Source organism: Heptranchias perlo, chromosome 12, assembly GCF_035084215.1.
Source record: "Heptranchias perlo isolate sHepPer1 chromosome 12, sHepPer1.hap1, whole genome shotgun sequence".
Classification (NCBI taxonomy): Eukaryota; Metazoa; Chordata; class Chondrichthyes; order Hexanchiformes; family Hexanchidae; genus Heptranchias; species Heptranchias perlo.
Genome location: NC_090336.1, coordinates 11,611,555 through 11,634,623, shown reverse-complemented (window position 1 = coordinate 11,634,623; position 23,069 = coordinate 11,611,555). Strand labels below are relative to the sequence as shown.

The 23,069-nt window shown below is 44.0% G+C and overlaps 2 protein-coding genes across 2 annotated transcripts in view; both read right to left on the bottom strand.

The window, feature by feature from the left end:
- syt13 (synaptotagmin XIII) overlaps window positions 1-650 on the bottom strand; it is a 39,142-nt gene extending 38,492 nt beyond the window's left edge. The window contains exon 1 of the mRNA XM_067993638.1: window positions 462-650. Coding sequence (XP_067849739.1) covers window positions 462-650 — 189 coding nt within the window. The remainder of the gene's footprint in view (window positions 1-461) is intronic.
- Window positions 651-675: 25 nt separating this feature from the next.
- Window positions 676-23,069, bottom strand: part of ldlrad3 (low density lipoprotein receptor class A domain containing 3) — a 291,752-nt gene continuing 269,358 nt past the window's right edge. Inside the window, exon 6 of the mRNA XM_067993645.1 lies at window positions 676-749. Coding sequence (XP_067849746.1) covers window positions 713-749 — 37 coding nt within the window. The 3' untranslated portion in view covers window positions 676-712. The remainder of the gene's footprint in view (window positions 750-23,069) is intronic.

The window sequence follows — 23,069 nt, the reverse complement described above, 5'->3', positions numbered from 1 at the left end:
AGTGCACTGTCTGACTTCAATGTTGTTTACGACACTCTAATAAAGAAATCATACAACACAGACCCTCCATAATGCTCTGTGGTGGATCACCTTTTGACATTCATTGTAGCTTTATTAGTAATACAGACACCATTTAAAACCTTGGCAGGTCCCTTGTCATGGGAGTCACTGAGTGAGAGCATGGCTTGCAGCTCCATGGGCATAGAAACCACATAAAGCCTCCTCTCTATAACGCTCCCCTAACTAACATGAATCTTTTTTTTTGTTGCACAGACAGCCTTAGAGAGAGACTTTGATGTTTCAGTAATTACTGGATTCTCTGAGTGAACCTTTTAATGCTCCAATTTGTATCTGGTTTCAAAGCCTTCCTCGGGTATTTTGCAAAGACCGAGAGTATGGCTCAGCGGCTGCTGACTGCACAGAACAAAATCCCAGAGCATGAAAAGAGATCCTTCGCTTACCTGCTGCGGTGTGTGCACGATATTTCTCTGCTTCGCGGTATTTCCCAAACCCTCGTTCTCTGGGTTTTCAGAGACTCCTTTCTTCTTCTTGAAACAGCGGCACAGGAAGGCCAGCACGCAGATGGCGATCAGCCCCGCGGCTGTCCCCAGCGTGGCCCCGAGCGTAGTCAGCGGAGGTGACACCACCATCCTGCGAGGGGGTTTAACCGTTCGCGAGCAGGCCCGGGATTGATCCACTTAACGCGCACTCTTCACATCCAGGGAGAAATCTGCAGCATTCTTTGGCTCCTGCAAAACGGAGGATAGCAGAACTTATCCTTCACTGCTCCCACCTCACACAATACAAAGAGACAGCCAGAAGATCTTGGGAACAGCCATCCTCGAGTCAGTCAGACGCAGGTGGAAGGAGTGTTGGATTAGCCAGTGCTCAGCTGTGAGTTGGGTAGGATGGCGACTGAGGGAACAGCATTTAGTGCGGACCCAAGGCTGGGTTCATTCAGAACACAGAGAGCTCTGATGTCAGCGGGAGAGGCGGGGCTTGTGATGTAATATTAAAGAGGCAACCAATTAGAAAGAGAGCAATGAGATTATTTATTAAAATACCACAATGAAATGACAATCATTGTTCACATTTAACATTTCAAACAAGCTGACGAGCTGTGAGGAACATCTGTTTGTTGATGATCTGTTCACTTGTTGGCAGGGGAAGGAAAACTGGCAGGAGAAACAAACTGCGATGGTGCTGCAGGAAACTTTATTATTTATTAACTCCTTAACAGGCCTTAGCAATTACCGTATAATATGATGTATAAGTAGCAGCTGAAAGTACTTTTATTTTCCTTGACAGATTTGGTGGGGCTTATTTTGTGGGGCTTATCCACTGTGGTGGATTGAAGTAAGGTTCAGAATGGGGCGCAGGTATCAAAGAGGTTGTGTTCCTGTCTATCTGTTGACCATTCCTTCCCATTAGATGGGAATGGAAAAAAAATAATTAGAAAGCAGATCCTCATCCACAGAGCACTCAGTAAACAGATCATGTTCCATACTCTAGCTCTCAGTACAGTAAACAGGTCCTATTCTGTATTCCAGCTCTCAGTACAGTAAACAGAGCTTGTTCTGTACTCCAGCTCTCAATACAGCAAATAGTTAATGTTCTGTACTCCAACTCTCAGTATGGTATACATTTCCTATTCTGTACTCCAGCTCACAGTACAGTAAACAGGTTCTGTTCTGTACTCCAGCTCTCTGTCCAGTTAACAGAGTCTGTTCTTTACTGCAGCGCACAGCATATTAAACAGATCCTGTTCTATAATCCAGCACAAAGTACAGTAAACAGGTCCTGTTCTGTACTCCAGCACACAGTGCAGTAACCAGGTCCTGTTCTGTACTCCAGCACACAGTGCAGTAACCAGGTCCTGTTCTATAATCCAGCACACAGTGCAGTAAACAGGTCCTGTTCTGTACTCCAGCACACAGTGCAGTAACCAGGTCCTGTTCTGTACTCCAGCACACAGTGCAGTAACCAGGTCCTGTTCTGTACTCCAGCAAACAGTGCAGTAACCAGGTCCTGTTCTGTACTCGAGCATGAAGTACGGTAAGTGGGTCCTGTTCTGTAGTCCATCACACAGTAAACAGGTCCTGTTGTGTACTCCATATTTCAGCACAGAAAACAAGCCCTGTTCTGTACGCCAGTTCACAGTACAGTAAACAGCTCCTGTTATGTATTCCAGATTTCAGCACAGTAAGCAAGTCCTGTTCTGTATGCCAGTTCTGAGTACAGTAAACAGGGCCTGTTATGTACTCCAGATTTCAGCACAGTAAATGGGTCCAGTTCTGTACTCCAGTTCTAAGTATATTAAACAAATCCTGTTCTGTACTCCATATCGCAGTACAGCAAACAGGTCCTGTTCTGTACTCTAGATCTCAATAGATTACACAGGTCCTGTTCTGAACTCCAGCATTCAGTACAGTAATCAGGTCCTGATCTGTACTGCAGTACTCAATGCAGTAAACAGCTCATGTTCTGTACTCCAGAACTCAGTATAGTAAACAGATCCTGTTCTGTACTCCAGCTATCAATACATTTAACAGGTCCTGTTCAGTTCTCCAGCACTCAGTACATTAAACAGCTCATGTTCTGAAATCCAGCATTCAGTACAGTAAACAGGTCCTGTTCTGTATGCAAGTTCTCAGTACAATAAACAATTCCTGTTCTGTACCTCCAGCACTCCGTACAGTAAACAAGTCCTGTCCTGTATTCAGCTATCAGTACTTAATGGGTCCTGCTCAGTTCTCCAGCACTCAGTACAGTAAACAGGTCCTGTTCTGTACTCCAGATTTCAGCACAGTAAACACGTCCTGTTCTGTATTCCAGTTCTAAGTACATTTAACAAGTCCTGTTCTGTACTCCATGTCTCAGTACAGTAAACACGCCCTGCACTCCAGATATCATACAGCAAACAAGTTCTGTTCTGTACTCCAGATATCAGTACTATAAACAGGTCCTATTCTGTACCCCAGATCTCAGTACAGTAAAGAGAGCCTATTCTGTACTGCAGCACACAATACAACAAACAGGTCCTATTCTATACGCCAACTCTCAGTACAGTAAACATCTATTCTGTACGCCAGCTATCAATACAGTAAATAGGTGCTGTTCTGTACCCCAGCTCTCTGAACAGTAAACAGAACCTATTCTGTACTCCAGCACACAGCATATTAAACAGATCCTGTTCTATAATCCAGCATTCAGTGCAGTAAGCAGGTCCTGTTCTGTACACCAGCTCTCAGTACAGTCAATAGGTCCTGTACTGTATGCCAAGTCTCTGTACAGTAAACATAGCCTGTTCTATACTCCAGCATATGGTATATTAAACAGGTCCTGTTCTATAATCCAGCACACAGCACAGTAAACAGGTCCTGTTCTATAGTCCAGCACTCAGTACAGTAAACAGGTCATGTTCTGTATCCAGCATTCAGTACAGTAAACAAGTCCTGTCCTGTAGTCCAGCACTCACTACAGTAAACAGTTCCTATTCTATAATGCAGCACTTAGTACAGTAACCAGGTCCTGTTCTATAGTCCAGCACTCAGTACAGTAACCAGGTCCTGTTCTATAGTCCAGCACTTAGTACAGTAACCAGGTCCTGTTCTATAGTCCAGCACTCAGTACAGTAACCAGGTCCTGTTCTATAGTCCAGCACTTAGTACAGTAACCAGGTCCTGTTCTATAGTCCAGCACTCAGTACAGTAACCAGGTCCTGTTCTATAGTCCAACACTCAGTACAGTAAACAGGTCATGTTCTGTATCCAGCATTCAGTACAGTAAACAAGTCCTGTCCTGTAGTCCAGCACTCACTACAGTAAACAGTTCCTATTCTATAATGCAGCACTTAGTACAGTAACCAGGTCCTGTTCTATAGTCCAGCACTTAGTACAGTAACCAGGTCCTGTTCTATAGTCCAGCACTTAGTACAGTAACCAGGTCCTGTTCTATAGTCCAGCACTCAGTACAGTAACCAGGTCCTGTTCTATAGTCCAGCACTTAGTACAGTAACCAGGTCCTGTTCTATAGTCCAGCACTTAGTACAGTAACCAGGTCCTGTTCTATAGTCCAGCACTTAGTACAGTAACCAGGTCCTGTTCTATAGTCCAGCACTCAGTACAATAAACAGGTCCTGTTCTATACTCCAGCATTCAGTGTAGTAAACAGGTCCTTTTCTGTACTCCAGCTCTCAGTGCTATAAATAATAGCTGTTCCGTACACCAGCTCGCAGTACAGTCAATAGGTCCTGTACTGTACTCCAAGTCTCTTTACAGTAAGCAGAGCCTGTTTTATACTCCAGCATACAGTTTATTGATAAGGTCCTGTTCTATAATTCAGCAAACAGCACAGTAAACAGGTGCTGTTCAGTTCTACAGCACTCAGTACAGTAAACAGCTCATGTTCTGTACTCCATGTCCAAGTACAGTTCACAGGTTCTGTTCTGAATTCCAGCATTCAGTACAGTAAATGAGTCCTGTTCTGTACTCCAGCACTCAGTAGAGTAAACTGGGCCTGTTCTATACTCCAGTTCTAAGTACATTAAACAAGTCCTGTTCTGATCTCCATATCTCAGTACAGCAAACAGATCCAGTTCTGTACTCCACATTTCAGCACAGTAAACAGGTCATGTTCTGTACTCCAGTTCTAAGTACATTTAACAAGTCCTGTTCTGTACTCCAAATCTCAGTACAGTAAACACACCCTGTACTCCAGATTTCAGTACAGTAAACAGAGCCTGTTCTGAACTCCAGCACTCAATACAATAAACAGGTCCTGTTCTATACTCCAATATGCTGTGTGCTGGAGTACAGAATGCATCTATTCTGTACTCCAGCTGTCAGTACAGTAAACAGGTGCTGTTCTGTACCCCAGCTCTCTGTACAGTAAACAAAGCCTGTTCTGTACTCCAGCACACAGCATATTAAACAGGTCCTGTTTAATAATCCAGCACAATGTACAGTAAACAGATCCTGTTCTGTACACCAGTTGTCAGTACAATAACCAGGTCCTGTACTGTTCTCCAGCACTCAGTACAGTAAACAGGTCATGTTCTGAACTCCAGCTCTCAGTACAGTAAACAGGTCCTGTTCTATACCACATCACCCATTACAATAAACAGGTCCTGTTCCGTACACCAGTTCTCAGTACAGTAAAAAGATTGTGTACTGTAATCCAACACTCAGTACACTAAACAGGTCCTGTCCTACACTCCATCATACAGTACAGTAAATGGGACCTGTTCTGTACAACAGCTCTCAGTAAACAGGTCTTGTTGTATACTCCAGCATCAGTGCAGTAAACAGGGTGTACTGATCCCTGTCATATTGAATATTTGATCCCGATAACAGTGTGTATCTGATCCCGATCACAGTGTGTATCTGATCACTACCACAGTGTGTATCTGATCCCTATCAGAGGTGTGTATCTGATCACTACCACAGTGTGTATCTGATCACTATCACAGGTGTGTATCTGATCCCTATCAAAGCGTGCATCTGATCCCTATCACAGGTGTGAATCTGATCCCTATCACAGGTGTGTATCTGATCCCTATCACAGTGTGTATCTGATCCCTATCACAGCGTGTATCTGATCCCTATCACAGCGTGTATCTGATCCCTATCACAGTGTGTATCTGATCCCTATCACAGTGTGTATCTGATCCCTATCACAGGTGTGTATCTGATCCCTATCACAGTGTGTATCTGATCCCTATCACAGCGTGTATCTGATCCCTATCACAGCGTGTATCTGATCCCTATCACAGCGTGTATCTGATCCCTATCACAGCGTGTATCTGATCCCTATCACAGGTGTGTATCTGATCCCTATCACAGTGTATATCTGATCCCTATCACAGTGTGTATCTGATCCCTATCACAGTGTATATCTGATCCCTATCACAGTGTGTATCTGATCCCTATCACAGCGTGTATCTGATCCCTATCACAGGTGTGTATCTGATCCCTATCACAGTGTGTATCTGATCCCTATCACAGTGTATATCTGATCCCTATCACAGTGTGTATCTGATCACTATCACAGGTGTGTATCTGATCCCTATCAAAGCGTGTATCTGATCCCTATCACAGGTGTGTATCTGATCCCTATCAAAGCGTGTATCTGATCCCTATCAAAGCGTGTATCTGATCCCTATCACAGGTGTGTATCTGATCCCTATCACAGTGTGTATCTGATCCCTATCACAGTGTATATCTGATCCCTATCACAGTGTGTATCTGATCCCTATCACAGTGTGTATCTGATCCCTATCACAGGTGTGTATCTGATCCCTATCACAGTGTGTATCTGATCCCTATCACAGTGTATATCTGATCCCTATCACAGTGTGTATCTGATCCCTATCACAGTGTGTATCTGATCCCTATCACACTGTGTATCTGATCCCAATCACAGTGTGTATCTGATCCCAATCACAATGTGTACCTGATCCCAATCACAGTGTGTATCTGATCACTATCACAGTGTATATCTGATCCCTATTGCAGTGCATATCGGATCCCTATGACAGCATGTATCTGTTCCCAATCACAGTGTGTATCTGATCACTATCACATTGTATATCTGTTCCCAATCACAGTGTGTATCTGATCCCTACCACAGTGTGTATTTGGTCACTCTTGCAGTGTGTATATGATCCCTCTCACATTATATATCTTTTTAAAAAATTTGTTCATGGGATGTGGGCGTCGCTGGCGAGGCCAGCATTTATTGCTCATCCTTAATTGCCCTTGAGAAGGTGGTGGTGAGCCGCCTTCTTGAACCTCTGAAGTCCGTGTGGTGAAGGTTCTCCCACAGTGCTGTTAAGAAGGGAGTTCCAGGATTTTGACCCAGCGACGATGAAGGAACGGCGATATATTTCCAAATCGGGATGGTGTGTGACTTGGAGGGGAACGTGCAGGTGGTGTTGTTCCCATGTGCCTGCTGCCCTTGTCCTTCTAGATGGTAGAGGTCGCGGGTTTGGGAGGTGCTGTCGAAGAAGCCTTGGCGAGTTGCTGCAGTGCATCTTGTGGATGGTACAAACTGTAGCCACTGTGCGCCGGTGGTGAAGGGAGTGAATGTTTAGGGTGGTGAATGGGGTGCCAATCAAGCGGGCTGCTTTGTCCTGGATGGTGTCGAGCTCCTTGAGTGTTGTTGGAGCTGCACTCATCCAGGCAAGTGGAGAGTATTCCATCACACTCCTGACTTATGCCTTGTAGATAATGGAAAGGCTTTGGGGAGTCAGGAGGTGAGTCACTCGCCGCAGAATACCCAGCCTCTGACCTGCTTTTGTAGCCACAGTATTTATATGGCTGGTCCAGTTAAGTTTCTGGTCAATGGTGACCCCCAGGATGTTGATGGTGGGGGACTCGGCGATGGTAATGCCGTTGAATGTCAAGGGGAGGTGGTTAGACTCTCTCTTGTTGGAGATGGTCATTGCCTGGCACTTGTCTGGCGCGAATGTTACTTGCCACTTATCAGCCCAAGCCTGGATGTTGTCCAGGTCGTGCTGCATGCGGGCTCAGACTGCTTCATTATCTGAGGGGTTGCGAATGGAACTGAACACTGTGCAATCATCAGTGAACATCCCCATTTCTGACCTTATGATGGAGGGAAGGTCATTGATGAAGCAGCTGAAGGTGGTTTTTCCTAGGACACTGCCATGAGAAACTCCATATCTCAGTGTGTATATGATCCCTTTCACAGTGTATATTTGATCCCTATCAAATTGTGTGTCTGATCCTTATCACAGTGTATATCTGATCTGTGTCCCAATATGTACCTGATCCCTTTCACAGTGTGTATCTGATCCCTATCACAGTGTGTGTCAGTTCCCTGTCACAGCGTGTGTCTGATCACTATCCCAGTTTGTATCTGATCACTATCAGAGTTTGTATCTGATCTCCATCACGATGTATAACTTATCCCTGTGACAATGTATCTGATCACTATTACAGTTGTGTATATGATCCCTATCACATTATATATCTGATCCATATCTCAGTGTGTCTCTGATTCCTATCACATTGTATCTCTGATCCCTATCACATTGTATGGCTGATCCGTATCACAATTTATCTGTTCACTATCACGATGTGTATCAAATCACTATCAGTGTGTGTATCTCATCCCCATCATAGTGTGTATCGGATCACTATCACAGTGCGTATCTGATACCTATCACATTGTATAATTGATCCCTGTGACAATGTATCTGATCACTATCACTGTGTGTATCTGAACACTATAACAGTGTGTATATGATCCCTATCACAGTGTGTATCTGATCCCTATCACAGTGTGTATCTGATCCCTATCACAGTGTGTATCTGATCCCGACCACAATGTATATCTAATCACTATTACATTGTTTACCTGATCCCTATTACAGTGTGTATCTGATCACTCTCGCAGTGTGTATATGATCCCTCTCACATTATATATCTGATCCATATCTCAGTGTGTATCTGATCCCTATCACAGCGTCTAACTGATCACTAACACAGCATGTATCTGATCCCTATCACAGTGTGTTTCTGATCCCTATCACAGTATGTATCTGATCCCTATCACTTTTTATACCTGATCCCCATCACATTGTGTATTGGATCCTTATTACATTTTATATCTGAGTCCCTATCGCAGTGTATATCTGATCCCTATGATGGCGTGTATCTCATCCTTATCGCAGTGTATATCTGATCCCTATCACAATGTGTATCTGATCCCTAACACGGTGTAGATCTGAACCCTATCGCAAAGTGTGTTTGATCCCCACCACAGTGTATATCTGATCCCTATCACAATGTGTATCTGATCCATATCATGGTGTGTATGTGATCCCCCATCACAGTGTATATCTGATTCCTATCACATTGTTTAAATGATCCCTATCACAGTGTGTATCTGATCCCTATCAGATTGTATCTGATCTTTATCACAGTGTGTATATGATCCCTATCCTTTGTATATTTGATCACTATCACAGTGCGTATCTGATCCCTAACAGAGTGTGTCTATGATCCCTAACACATTGTATATCTGATGACTATCACAGTGTGTATTTGATCCCTGTCACGTTGTGTAACTTACCCTGTGACAATGTATCTGATCACTATCACAGTGTATATCTGATCCCTATCACAATGTCTATCTGCTCACTATCACAGTGTATATCTGATCCCTATCACAATGTCTATCTGCTCACTATCACAGTGTGTATCTGATCCCTATCACAGTGTATATCTGATCCCTATCACAGTGTGTATCTGATCCCTCTCACAGTGTATATCTGATCCCTATCACAGTGTGTATCTGATCACTATCAAAGCGTGTATCTGATCCCTATCACAGGTGTATATCTGATCCCTATCACAGGTGTGTATCTGATCCCTATCACAGTGTGTATCTGATCCCTATCACAGTGTGTATCTGATCCCTATCACAGCGTGTATCTGATCCCTATCACAGTGTGTATCTGATCCCTATCACAGCATGTATCTGATCCCTATCAAAGCGTGTATCTGATCACTATCAAAGCGTGTATCTGATCCCTATCACAGTGTGTATCTGATCCCTGTCACATTGTATATCTGATCCCTATCACAGTGTGTATCTGATCCCTATCACAGCGTGTATCTGATCCCTATCACAGCGTGTATCTGATCCCTATCACAGGTGTGTATCTGATCCCTATCACAGTGTGTATCTGATCCCTATCACAGTGTATATCTGATCCCTATCACAGTGTGTATCTGATCCCTATCACAGTGTATATCTGATCCCTATCACAGTGTGTATCTGATCCCTATCACAGCGTGTATCTGATCCCTATCACAGCGTGTATCTGATCCCTATCACAGGTGTGTATCTGATCCCTATCACAGGTGTGTATCTGATCCCTATCACAGTGTGTATCTGATCCCTATCACAGTGTATATCTGATCCCTATCACAGTGTGTATCTGATCACTATCACAGGTGTGTATCTGATCCCGATCAAAGCGTGTATCTGATCCCTATCACAGGTGTGTATCTCATCCCCATCATAGTGTGTATCGGATCACTATCACAGTGCGTATCTGATACCTATCACATTGTATAATTGATCCCTGTGACAATGTATCTGATCACTATCACTGTGTGTATCTGAACACTATAACAGTGTGTATATGATCCCTATCACAGTGTGTATCTGATCCCTATCACAGTGTGTATCTGATCCCTATCACAGTGTGTATCTGATCCCTATCACAGTGTGTATCTGATCCCTATCACAGTGTGTATCTGATCCCTATCACAGTGTGTATCTGATCCCGACCACAATGTATATCTAATCACTATTACATTGTTTACCTGATCCCTATTACAGTGTGTATCTGATCACTCTCGCAGTGTGTATATGATCCCTCTCACATTATATATCTGATCCATATCTCTGTGTGTATCTGATCCCTATCACAGTGTGTTTCTGATCCCTATCACAGTATGTATCTGATCCCTATCACTTTTTATACCTGATCCCCATCACATTGTGTATTGGATCCTTATTACATTTTATATCTGAGTCCCTATCGCAGTGTATATCTGATCCCTATGATGGCGTGTATCTCATCCTTATCGCAGTGTATATCTGATCCCTATCACAATGTGTATCTGATCCCTAACACGGTGTAGATCTGAACCCTATCGCAAAGTGTGTTTGATCCCCACCACAGTGTATATCTGATCCCTATCACAATGTGTATCTGATCCATATCATGGTGTGTATGTGATCCCCCATCACAGTGTATATCTGATTCCTATCACATTGTTTAAATGATCCCTATCACAGTGTGTATCTGATCCCTATCAGATTGTATCTGATCTTTATCACTGTGTGTATCTGATCCCTAACACAGTGTGTATATGATCCCTATCACAGTGTGTATATGATCCCTATCCTTTGTATATTTGATCACTATCACAGTGCGTATCTGATCCCTAACAGAGTGTGTCTATGATCCCTAACACATTGTATATCTGATGACTATCACAGTGTGTATTTGATCCCTGTCACGTTGTGTAACTTACCCTGTGACAATGTATCTGATCACTATCACAGTGTATATCTGATCCCTATCACAATGTCTATCTGCTCACTATCACAGTGTATATCTGATCCCTATCACAATGTCTATCTGCTCACTATCACAGTGTGTATCTGATCCCTATCACAATGTCTATCTGATCCCTATTACAGTGTTTATCTGATCCCTATCACAGTGTACATCTGATCCCTATCACAGCGTGTATCTGATCCCTATCCTTTGTATATTTGATCACTATCACAGTGCGTATCTGATCCCTAACAGAGTGTGTCTATGATCCCTAACACATTGTATATCTGATGACTATCACAGTGTGTATTTGATCCCTGTCACGTTGTGTAACTTACCCTGTGACAATGCATCTGATCACTATCACAGCGTGTATGTCTGATCCCTATCATAGTGTGTATCTGATCCCTATCATAGTGTGTATCTGATCCCTATCATAGTGTGTATCTGATCCCTATCATAGTGTATATCTGATCACTATCATAGTGTGTATCTGATCCCTATCACAGTGTGTATCTGATCCCTATCACAGTGTGTATCTGATCACTATCATGTTGTATAACTTACCCTGTGACAGTGCATCTGATCCCTATCACAGCGTGTATGTCTGATCCCTATCATAGTGTGTATCTGATCCCTATCATAGTGTGTATCTGATCCCTATCATAGTGTGTATCTGATCCCTATCATAGTGTGGATCTGATCCCTATCACAGTGTGTATCTGATCCCTATCACAGTGTGTACCTGATCCCTATCACAATGCATATCTGATCCCTATCACAGCGTGTATCTGATCCATATCACGGTGTGTATCTGATCCCAATCACAATGTATATCTGATCCCAATCACAATATATCTGATCCCTATCACAAAGTGTATCTGATCCCTATCATAGTGTGTATCTGATCCCAATCACAGTGTGTATCTGATCCCTATCACAGTGTGTATCTGATCCCGATCACGGTGTGTATCTGATCCCAATCACAGTGTATATCTGATCCCAATCACAATATATCTGATCCCTATCACGGTGTGTATCTGATCCATATCACGGTGTGTATCTGATCCCAATCACAGTGTATATCTGATCCCAATCACAATATATCTGATCCCTATCACAAAGTGTATCTGATCCCTATCATAGTGTGTATCTGATCCCTATCATAGTGTGTATCTGATCCCAATCACAGTGTGTATCTGATCCCTATCACGGTATGTATATGATCCCTATAACAGTGTGTATCTGATCCCTATCACGGTATGTATATGATCCCTATAACAGTGTGTATCTGATCCCAATCACAGTGTGTATCTGATCCCTATCACGGTATGTATATGATCCCTATAACAGTGTGTATCTGATCCCTATCACAATGTCTATCTGATCCCTATTACAGTGTTTATCTGATCCCTATCACAGTGTATATCTGATCCCTATCACAGCGTGTATCTGATCCCTATCCTTTGTATATTTGATCACTATCACAGTGCGTATCTGATCCCTAACGGAGTGTGTCTATGATCCCTAACACATTGTATATCTGATAACTATCACAATGTGTATTTGATCCCTGTCACGTTGTATAACTTACCCTGTGACAATGCATCTGATCACTATCACAGCGTGTATGTCTGATCCCTATCATAGTGTGTATCTGATCCCTATCATAGTGTGTATCTGATCCCTATCATAGTGTGTATCTGATCACTATCATAGTGTGTATCTGATCCCTATCACAGTGTGTATCTGATCCCTATCACAGTGTGTATCTGATCACTATCATGTTGTATAACTTACCCTGTGACAGTGCATCTGATCCCTATCACAGCGTGTATGTCTGATCCCTATCACAGCGTGTATGTCTGATCCCTATCACAGCGTGTATGTCTGATCCCTATCATAGTGTGTATCTGATCCCTATCATAGTGTGTATCTGATCCCTATCATAGTGTGGATCTGATCCCTATCACAGTGTGTATCTGATCCCTATCACAGTGTGTATCTGATCCCTATCACAGTGTGTATCTGATCCCTATCACAGTGTGTATCTGATCCATATCACAGTGTGTATCTGATCCCTATCACAATGCATATCTGATCCCTATCACAGCGTGTATCTGATCCATATCACGGTGTGTATCTGATCCCAATCACAATGTATATCTGATCCCATTCACAATATATCTGATCCCTATCACAAAGTGTATCTGATCCCTATCATAGTGTGTATCTGATCCCAATCACAGTGTGTATCTGATCCCTATCACAGTGTGTATCTGATCCCTATCACAATGCATATCTGATCCCTATCACAGCGTGTATCTGATCCATATCACGGTGTGTATCTGATCCCAATCACAATGTATATCTGATCCCAATCACAATATATCTGATCCCTATCACAAAGTGTATCTGATCCCTATCATAGTGTGTATCTGATCCCAATCACAGTGTGTATCTGATCCCTATCACAGTGTGTATCTGATCCATATCACGGTGTGTATCTGATCCCAATCACAGTGTATATCTGATCCCAATTACAATATATCTGATCCCTATCACAAAGTGTATCTGATCCCTATCATAGTGTGTATCTGATCCCTATCATAGTGTGTATCTGATCCCAATCACAGTGTGTATCTGATCCCTATCACGGTATGTATATGATCCCTATAACAGTGTGTATCTGATCCCTATCACGGTATGTATATGATCCCTATAACAGTGTGTATCTGATCACTATCACAGTGTATATCTCATCACTATCACATTGTGTATCTGATCCCAATAACAGTGTATATCTGATCCCGAACACATTGTGTATCTGATCCCTATCTCAGTGTATATAATCCTTATCACAGTGTGAATCTGATCCCTATCACTGCGCGTTACTGTTCCCTATTACATTGTGTATCTGAACTGCGTCCGAATGTGTATCTGATCCCTAACACAATGTGTATATGATCCCTATCACTGTGTGTATATGATCCCTCACACAGTGTGTGTATGATTTCTACCATAGTGTGTGTCTGATCCCTAACAGAGTGTGTATATGATCCCTATCACATTGTGTATCCCATTCCTATCACAGTGTGTATCTGATCCATAACAGAGTGTGAATATGATCCCTATCCTTTGTATATCTGATCCCTATCACAGTGAATATCTGATCCCTATCACAGTATGTATCTGATCCCTATCACAGTGTGTATCTGATCCCTATCACAGTATGTATTTGATCCCTATCACAGTGTGTATCTGATCCCTATCACAGTGTGTATCTGATCCCTATCACAGTATGTATTTGATCCCTATCACAGTGTGTATCTGATCCTAATCACAGTGTGTATCTGATCCTAATCACAGTGTGTCTATGATCCCTTTTCACATTTCATATGTCTGATCCCTATCACAGTGTGTATCTGATCCCTATCATAGTGTGTATCTGATCCCTATCACAGTATGTATCTGATCCCTATCACAGTGTGTATCTGACCCCTATCACAGTGTGTATCTGATCCCTATCACAGTATGTATTTGATCCCTATCACAGTGTGTATCTGATCCCTATCACAGTGTGTATCTGATCCCTATCACAGTGTGTATCTGACCCCTATCACAGTGTGTATCTGACCCCTATCACAGTGTGTATCTGATCCTAATCACAGTGTGTATCTGATCCTAATCACAATGTGTCTATGATCCCTTTTCACATTTCATATGTCTGATCCCTATCACAGTGTGTATCTGATCCCTATCACAGTGTGTATCTGATCCCTATCATAGTGTGTATCTGATCCCTATCACATTGTATATCTGAGCCCAATCACAGTGTGTATCTGTTCCCTATCATGTTGTGTAAATTATCCTGTGACAATGCATCTGATCCCTATCACAGCGTGTATGTCTGATCCCTATCATACTGTTTATCTGATCCCTATCACAGCGTGTATGTCTGATCCCTATCATAGTGTGTATCTCATCACTATCACAGTGTGTATATGATCCCTATCTTGTTGTATAACTTACCCTGTGACAGTGCATCTGATCCCTATCACAGCGTGTGAAGATAGGAACATAGGAACAGGAGTAGGCCATTCAGCTCCTCGTGCCTGCTCCGCCATCTGATAAGATCATGGCTGATCTGTGATCTAGCTCCATGTACCTGTCTTGGCCCATATCTCTTAATAACTTTGGTTGCCAAAAAGTTATCTATCTCACATTTAAATTTAGCAATTGAGCTAGTATCAATTGCCATTTGCGGAAGAGAGTTCCAAACTTCTACCACCCTTTGTGTGTAGAAATGTTTTCTAATCTCACTCCTGAAAGGTCTGGCTCTAATTTTTAGACTGTGCCCCCTACTCCTAGAATCCCCAACCAGCGGAAATAGTTTCTCTCTATCCACCCTATCCGTTCCCCTTAATATCTTATAAACTTCGATCAGATCACCCCTTAACCTTCGAAACTCTAGAGAATACAATCCCAATTTGTGTAATCTCTCCTCGTAACTTAACCCCTGAAGTCCGGGTATCATTCTAGTAAACCTACGCTGCACTCCCTCCAAGGCCAATATGTCCTTTCGAAGCTGCGGTGCCCAGAACTGCTCACAGTACTCCAGATGCGGTCCAACCAGGGTTTTGTATAGCTGCAGCATAACTTCTGCCCCCTTGTACTCCAGTCCTCCAGATATAAAGGCCAGCATTCCATTAGCCTTATTGATTATTTTCTGCACCTGTTCATGACACTTCAATGATCTATGTACCTGTACCCCTAAGTCCCTTTGGACATCCGCTGATCATAGTGTGTATCTCATCACTACCACAGTGTGTATCTGATTCCTATCACAGTGTGTATCTGATCACTATCACAGTGTGTATCTGATCACTATCACAATGTGTATCTGATCCCTAACACAATGCATATGTGATTCCTAACACAGTGTATATCTGATCCCTATCACAATGTGAATCTGATCCTTATGTCAGTGTATATCTGATCCCTATCACAGCGTGTATCTGATCCATATCAGTGTGTATCTGATCCCTATCACAATGTGTAATCTGATCCCTATCTCAGTGTGTATCTGATCCCTATCTCAGTGTTTTTATTCGTTCACGGGATGTGGGCTTCGCTGGCAAGGCCGGCATTTATTGCCCATCCCTAATTGCCCTTGAGAAGGTGGTGGTGAGCCGCCTTCTTGAACCGCTGCAGTCCGTGTGGTGACGGTTCTCCCACAGTGCTGTTAGGAAGGGAGTTCCAGGATTTTGACCCAGCGACAATGAAGGAACGGCGATATATTTCCAAGTCGGGATGGTGTGTGACTTGGAGGGGAACGTGCAGGTGGTGTTGTTCCCATGCGCCTGCTGCCCTTGTCCTTCTAGGTGGTAGAGGTCGTGGGTTTGGGAGGTGCTGTCGAAGAAGCCTTGGCGAGTTGCTGCAGTGCATCCTGTGGATGGTGCACACTGCAGCCACAGTGCGCCGGTGGTGAAGGGAGTGAATGTTTAGGGTGGTGGATGGGGTGCCAATCAAGCGGGCTGCTTTATCTTGGATGGTGTCGAGCTTCTTGAGTGTTGTTGGAGCTGCACTCATCCAGGCAAGTGGAGAGTATTCCATCACACTCCTGACTTGTGCCTTGTAGATGGTGGAAAGGCTTTGGGGAGTCAGGAGGTGAGTCACTCGCCGCAGAATACCCAGCCCCTGACCTGCTCTCGTAGCCACAGTATTTATATGGCTGGTCCAGTTAAGTTTCTGGTCAATGGTGACCCCCAGGATGTTGATGGTGGGGGATTCGGCGATGGTAATGCCGCTGAATGTCAAGGGGAGGTGGTTAGACTCTCTCTTGTTGGAGATGGTCATTGCCTGGCACTTATCTGGCGCGAATGTTACTTGCCACTTATCAGCCCAAGCCTGGATGTTGTCCAGGTCTTGCTGCATGCGGGCTCGGACTGCTTCATTATCTGAGGGGTTGAGAATGGAACTGAACACTGTGCAGTCATCAGCGAACATCCCCATTTCTGACCTTATGATGGAGGGAAGGTCATTGATGAAGCAGCTGAAGATGGTTGGGCCTAGGACACTGCCCTGAGGAACTCCTGCAGCAATGCCCTGGGGCTGAGATGCTTGGCCTCCAACAACCACTACCATCTTCCTTTGTGCTAGGTATGACTCCAGCCACTGGAGAGTTTTCCCCCTGATTCCCATTGACTTCAATTTTACGTGGGCTCCTTGGTGCCACACTCGGTCAAATGCTGCCTTGATGTCAAGGGCAGTCACTCTCACCTCACCTCTGGAATTCAGCTCTTTTGTCCATGTTTGGACCAAGGCTGTAATGAGGTCTGGAGCCGAGTGGTCCTGGCGGAACCCAAACTGAGCATCGGTGAGCAGGTTATTGGTGAGTAAGTGCTGCTTGATAGCACTGTCGACGACACCTTCCATCACTTTGCTGATGATTGAGAGTAGACTGATGGGGCGGTAAGTGGCCGGATTGGATTTGTCCTGCTTTTTGTGGACAGGACATACCTGGGCAATTTTCCACATTGTCGGGTGGATGCCAGTGTTGTAGCTGTACTGGAACAGCTTGGCTAGAGGCGCAGCTAGTTCTGGAGCACAAGTCTTCAGCACTACAGCTGGGATGTTGTCGGGGCCCATAGCCTTTGCTGTATCCAGTGCACTCAGCCGTTTCTTGATATCACGTGGAGTGAATCGAATTGGCCGAAGACTGGCTTCCGTGATGGTGGGGATATCGGGAGGAGGCTGAGATGGATTATCCACTCGGCACTTCTGGCTGAAGATGGTTGCAAACGCTTCAGCCTTGTCTTTTGCACTCACGTGCTGGACTCCGCCATCATTGAGAATGGGGATGTTTGCAGAGCCTCCTCCTCCCGTTAGTTGTTTAATTGTCCACCACCATTCACGACTGGATGTGGCAGGACTGCAGAGCTTTGATCTGATCCGTTGGTTGTGGAATCGCTTAGCTCTGTCTATAGCATGTTGCTTCCGCTGTTTAGCATGCATGTCGTCCTGAGTTGTAGCTTCACCAGGTTGGCACCTCATTTTTCGGTACACCTGATGCTGCTCCTGGCATGCTCTTCTACACTCCTCATTGAACCAGGGTTGATCCCCTGGCTTGTTGGTAATGGTAGAGTGAGGAATATGCCGGGCCATGAGGTTACAGATTGTGCTGGAATACAATTCTGCTGCTGCTGATGGCCCACAGCGCCTCATGGATGCCCAGTTTTGAGCTGCTGGATCTGTTCTGAATCTATCCCATTTAGCACGGTGGTAGTGCCACACAACACGTTGGATGGTGTCCTCAGTGCGAAGACGGGATTTCATCTCCACGAGGACTGTGCGGTGGTCACTCCTACCAATACTGTCATGGACAGATGCATTTGCGACAGGTAGATTGGTGAGGATGAGGTCAAGTAAGTTTTTCCCTCGTGTTGGTTCGCTCACCACCTGCCGCAGGCCCAGTCTAGCAGCTATGTCCTTCAGGACTCGGCCAGCTCGGTGAGTCGTGGTGCTACCGAGCCACTCTTGGTGATGGACATTGAAGTGCCCCACCCAGAGTACATTTTGTGCCCTTGCTGCCCTCAGTGCTTCCGCCAAGTGGTGTTCAACATGGAGGAGGACTGATTCATCAGCTGAGGGAGGACGGTAGGTGGTAATCAGCAGGAGGTTTCCTTGCCCATGTTTGACCTGATGCCATGAGATTTCATGGGGTCCAGAGTCAATGTTGAAGACTCCCAGGGCCACTCCCTCCTGACTGTATATCACTGTACCGCCACCTCTGGTGGGTCTGTCCTGCCGGTGGGACAGGACATACCCAGGGATGGTGATGGAAGAGTCTGGGACGTTGGCTGAAAGATATGATTCTGTAAGTATGGCTATGTCAGGCTGTTGCTTGACTTGTCTGTGGGACAGCTCTCCCAATTTTGGCACTATTCCCCAGATGTTAGTAAGGAGGACCTTGCAGGGTCGACTGGGCTTGGTGTTTTGCCGTTGTCGTGTCCGGTGCCTAGTGGTCCGATGCCGGGTGGTCCGTCCGGTTTTATTCTTATTATGACTTTTCGTAGCGAGATTTTACAACTGAGTGGCTTGCTCGGCCATTTCAGAGGGCAATTAAGAATCAACCGCATTGCTGTGGGTCTGGAGTCACATCTAGGCCAGACCGGGTAAGGGCGGCAGGCTTCCTTCCCTAACGGACATTAGTGAACCAGATGGGTTTTTACGACAATCCGGTAGTTTCATGGCCATCATTACTGATACTAGTATTTTAATTCCAGATTTTTATTTTAATTAATTAATTGAATTTAAATTCACCAGCTGCCGTGGCGGGATTTGAACTCATGACTCTGGATTTTAGTCCAGGCCTCTGGATTACTAGCCCAGTAACATAACCACTATGCTACCGTACCCGTGTGTATCTGATCCCTATCTCAGTGTGTATCTGATCCCTATCTCAGTGTGTATCTGATCCCTATCTCAGTGTACATCTGATCCCTATCACAGTGTGTATCTGATCCATATCACAGTGTGTATCTGATCACTATCACAGTGTGTATCTGATCCCTATCACAGTGTATATCTGATCCCAATCACAATATATCTGATCCCCATCAGAGTGTGTATCTGATCCCTATCACAGTGTGTATCTGATCCCTATCTCAGTGTACATCTGATCCCTATCACAGTGTGTATCTGATCCCTCTCACAGTGTACATCTGATCCCTATCACAGTGTGTATCTGATCCCTATCACAGTGTGTATCTGATCCCTATCTCAGTGTGTATCTGATCCCTATCTCAGTGTACATCTGATCCCTATCACAGTGTGTATCTGATCCCTATCTCAGTGTGTATCTGATCCATATTACATTGTATAACTTACCCTGTGACAATGCATCTGATCCCTATCACAGCATGTATGTCTGATCCCTATCATAGTGTGTATCTGATCACTATCACAGTGTGTATCTGATCACTATCTCAGTGTACATCTGATCCCTATCACAGTGTGTATCTGATCCCTCTCACAGTGTACATCTGATCCCTATCACAGTGTGTATCTGATCCCTATCACAGTGTGTATCTGATCCCTATCTCAGTGTGTATCTGATCCCTATCTCAGTGTACATCTGATCCCTATCACAGTGTGTATCTGATCCCTATCACAGTGTGTATCTGATCCATATTACATTGTATAACTTACCCTGTGACAATGCATCTGATCCCTATCACAGCATGTATGTCTGATCCCTATCATAGTGTGTATCTGATCACTATCACAGTGTGTATCTGATCACTATCACGTTGTATAACTTACACTGTGACGATGTATCTGATCCTTATCACAGCGTGTATGTCTGAGAAAGGATATTATTAAACTAGAAAGAGTGCAGAAAAGATTTACTAGGATGCTACCGGGACTTGATGGTTTGACTTATCGGGAGAGGTTGGATAGACTGAGACTTTTTTCCCTGGAGAGTAGGAGGTTTAGGGGTGATCTTATAGAAGTCTATAAAATAATGAGGGGCATAGATAAGGTAGATAGTCCCAAAGGTAGGGGAGTCTATAATGAGGGGGCATAGATTTAAGGTGAGAGGGGAGAGATACAAAAGGGTCTAGAGGGGCAATTTTTTCACTCAAAGGGTGGTGAGTGTCTGGAACGAACTGCCAGAGGCAGTAGTAGAGGCGGGTACAATTTTGTCTTTTAAAAAGCATTTGGACAGTTACATGGGTAAGATGGGTATAGAGGGATATGGGCCAAGTGCAGGCAATTGGGACTAGCTTAGTGGTATAAACTGGGCGACATGGACATGTTGGGCCGAAGGGCCTGTTTCCATGTTGTAAACTTCTATGATTCTATGATTCTATCACAGTGTGTATCTGACCACTATCACAGTGCATATGTGATAGGGATCCGATGTTCACATTGATAGGAATCATATACCTACTGTGATCGGGATCATATACACACTATGATAGTGATCAGATATACAATGTGATACGGATCAGATACACACTGTAATAGGGTTCAGGTATACACTGTGAAAGGGATCAGATGTGCACAGTGATAGGGATCAGATGTGCACAGTGATAGGGATCAGATGTGCACAGTGATAGGGATCAGATATACAATGTTGTAGGGATCAGATATACAATGTGACAAGGATCATTGACACACTGTATATAGAATGTGATAGGGATCAGATACACACTGTGATAGGGATCAGATACACACTGTGATAGGGATCAGATACACACTGTGATAGGGATCAGATACACACTGTGATAGGGATCAGATACACACTGTGATAGGGATCAGATACACACCTGTGATAGGGATCAGATACACACTGTGATAGGGATCAAATACACACTGTGATAGGGATCAGATACACACTGTGATAGGGATCAGATACACACTGTGATAGGGATCAGATACACACTGTGATAGGGATCAGATACACACTGTGATAGGGATCAGATACACACCTGTGATAGGGATCAAATACACACTGTGATAGGGATCAGATACACACTACGATAGGCATCAGATACTGTGATAGGGTCAGATATACAATGTGATAGGGATCAGATATTCACTGTGATCGGGATCAGATATACAATGTGATAGGGATCAGATATTCACGGTGACAGAAATCATGTACACACTGTGATAGGGATGAGATACACACCGTGATAGGGATCAGATATACAATGCATTAGGGATCATATTCACACTGTGATAGGGATCAGATGTGCACAGTGATAGGGATCAGATACACACTGTGATAGGGATCAGATATACAATGTGATAGGGTCAGATATACAATGTGATAGGGGTCAGATATGCAATGTGATAGGAGTCAGATATACAATGTGATAGGGGTCAGATATACAATGTGATAGGGGTCAGATATACAATGTGATAGGGGTCAGATAAACAATGTGATAGGGGTCAGATATACAATGTGATAGGGGTCAGATATGCAATGTGATAGGGGTCAGATATACAATGTGATAGGGGTCAGATACACACTGTGATAGAAACATAGAAAATAGGAGCACGAGTAGGCCATTCGGCCCTTCGGGCCTGCTCCACCATTCAAAATGATCATGGCTGATCTTCTAACTCAGTACCCTGTTCCTGCTTTTTCCCCATATCCCTTGATCCCTTTAACAATAAGAAATATATCTATCTCCTTCTTGAATACATCTAATGACTTGGCCTCCACTGCCTTCTGAGGTAGAGAATTCCACAGGTTCACCACCCTCTGAGTGAAGAAATTTCTCCTCATCTCGGTTCTAAATGGCATACCCCGTATCCTGAGACTGTGACCCCTGGTTCTGGACTCCCCAGCCATCGGGAACATCCTCCCTGCATCTAGTCTGTCTAGTCCTGTTAGACTTTTATATGTTACGATGAGATCATCTCTCATTCTTCTAAACTCTAGTGAATATAGGCCTAGTCGACCCATACGTCAGTCCTGCCATCCCAGGAATCAGTCTGGTAAACCTTCGTTGCACTCCCTCCATGGCAAGGACATCCTTCCTCAGATAAGGAGATCAAAACTGCACACAATAATCCAGATGTGGTCTCACCCTGTATAACTGCAGTAAGACATCCCTGTTCCTGTACTCAAATCCTCTTGCAATGAAGGCCAACATACCATTCGTCTTCCGAACTGCTTGCTGCACCTGAATGCTCGCTTTCAGCGACTGGTGCACAAGGACACCCAGGTCTCGTTGCACCTCCCCTTTTCCCAATCTATCACCATTCAGATAATAATCTGCCTTTCTGTTTTTACAACCAAAGTGGATAACCTCACATTTATCCACGTTATACTACTTCACTCTCCATCTTAATGAGGAATTCTATCATGCTATGGTTGCTCTTCTCTAAGGGACCCCGCACAATAAGATTGTTAATTAATCCTTTCTCATTGCACAATACCAAG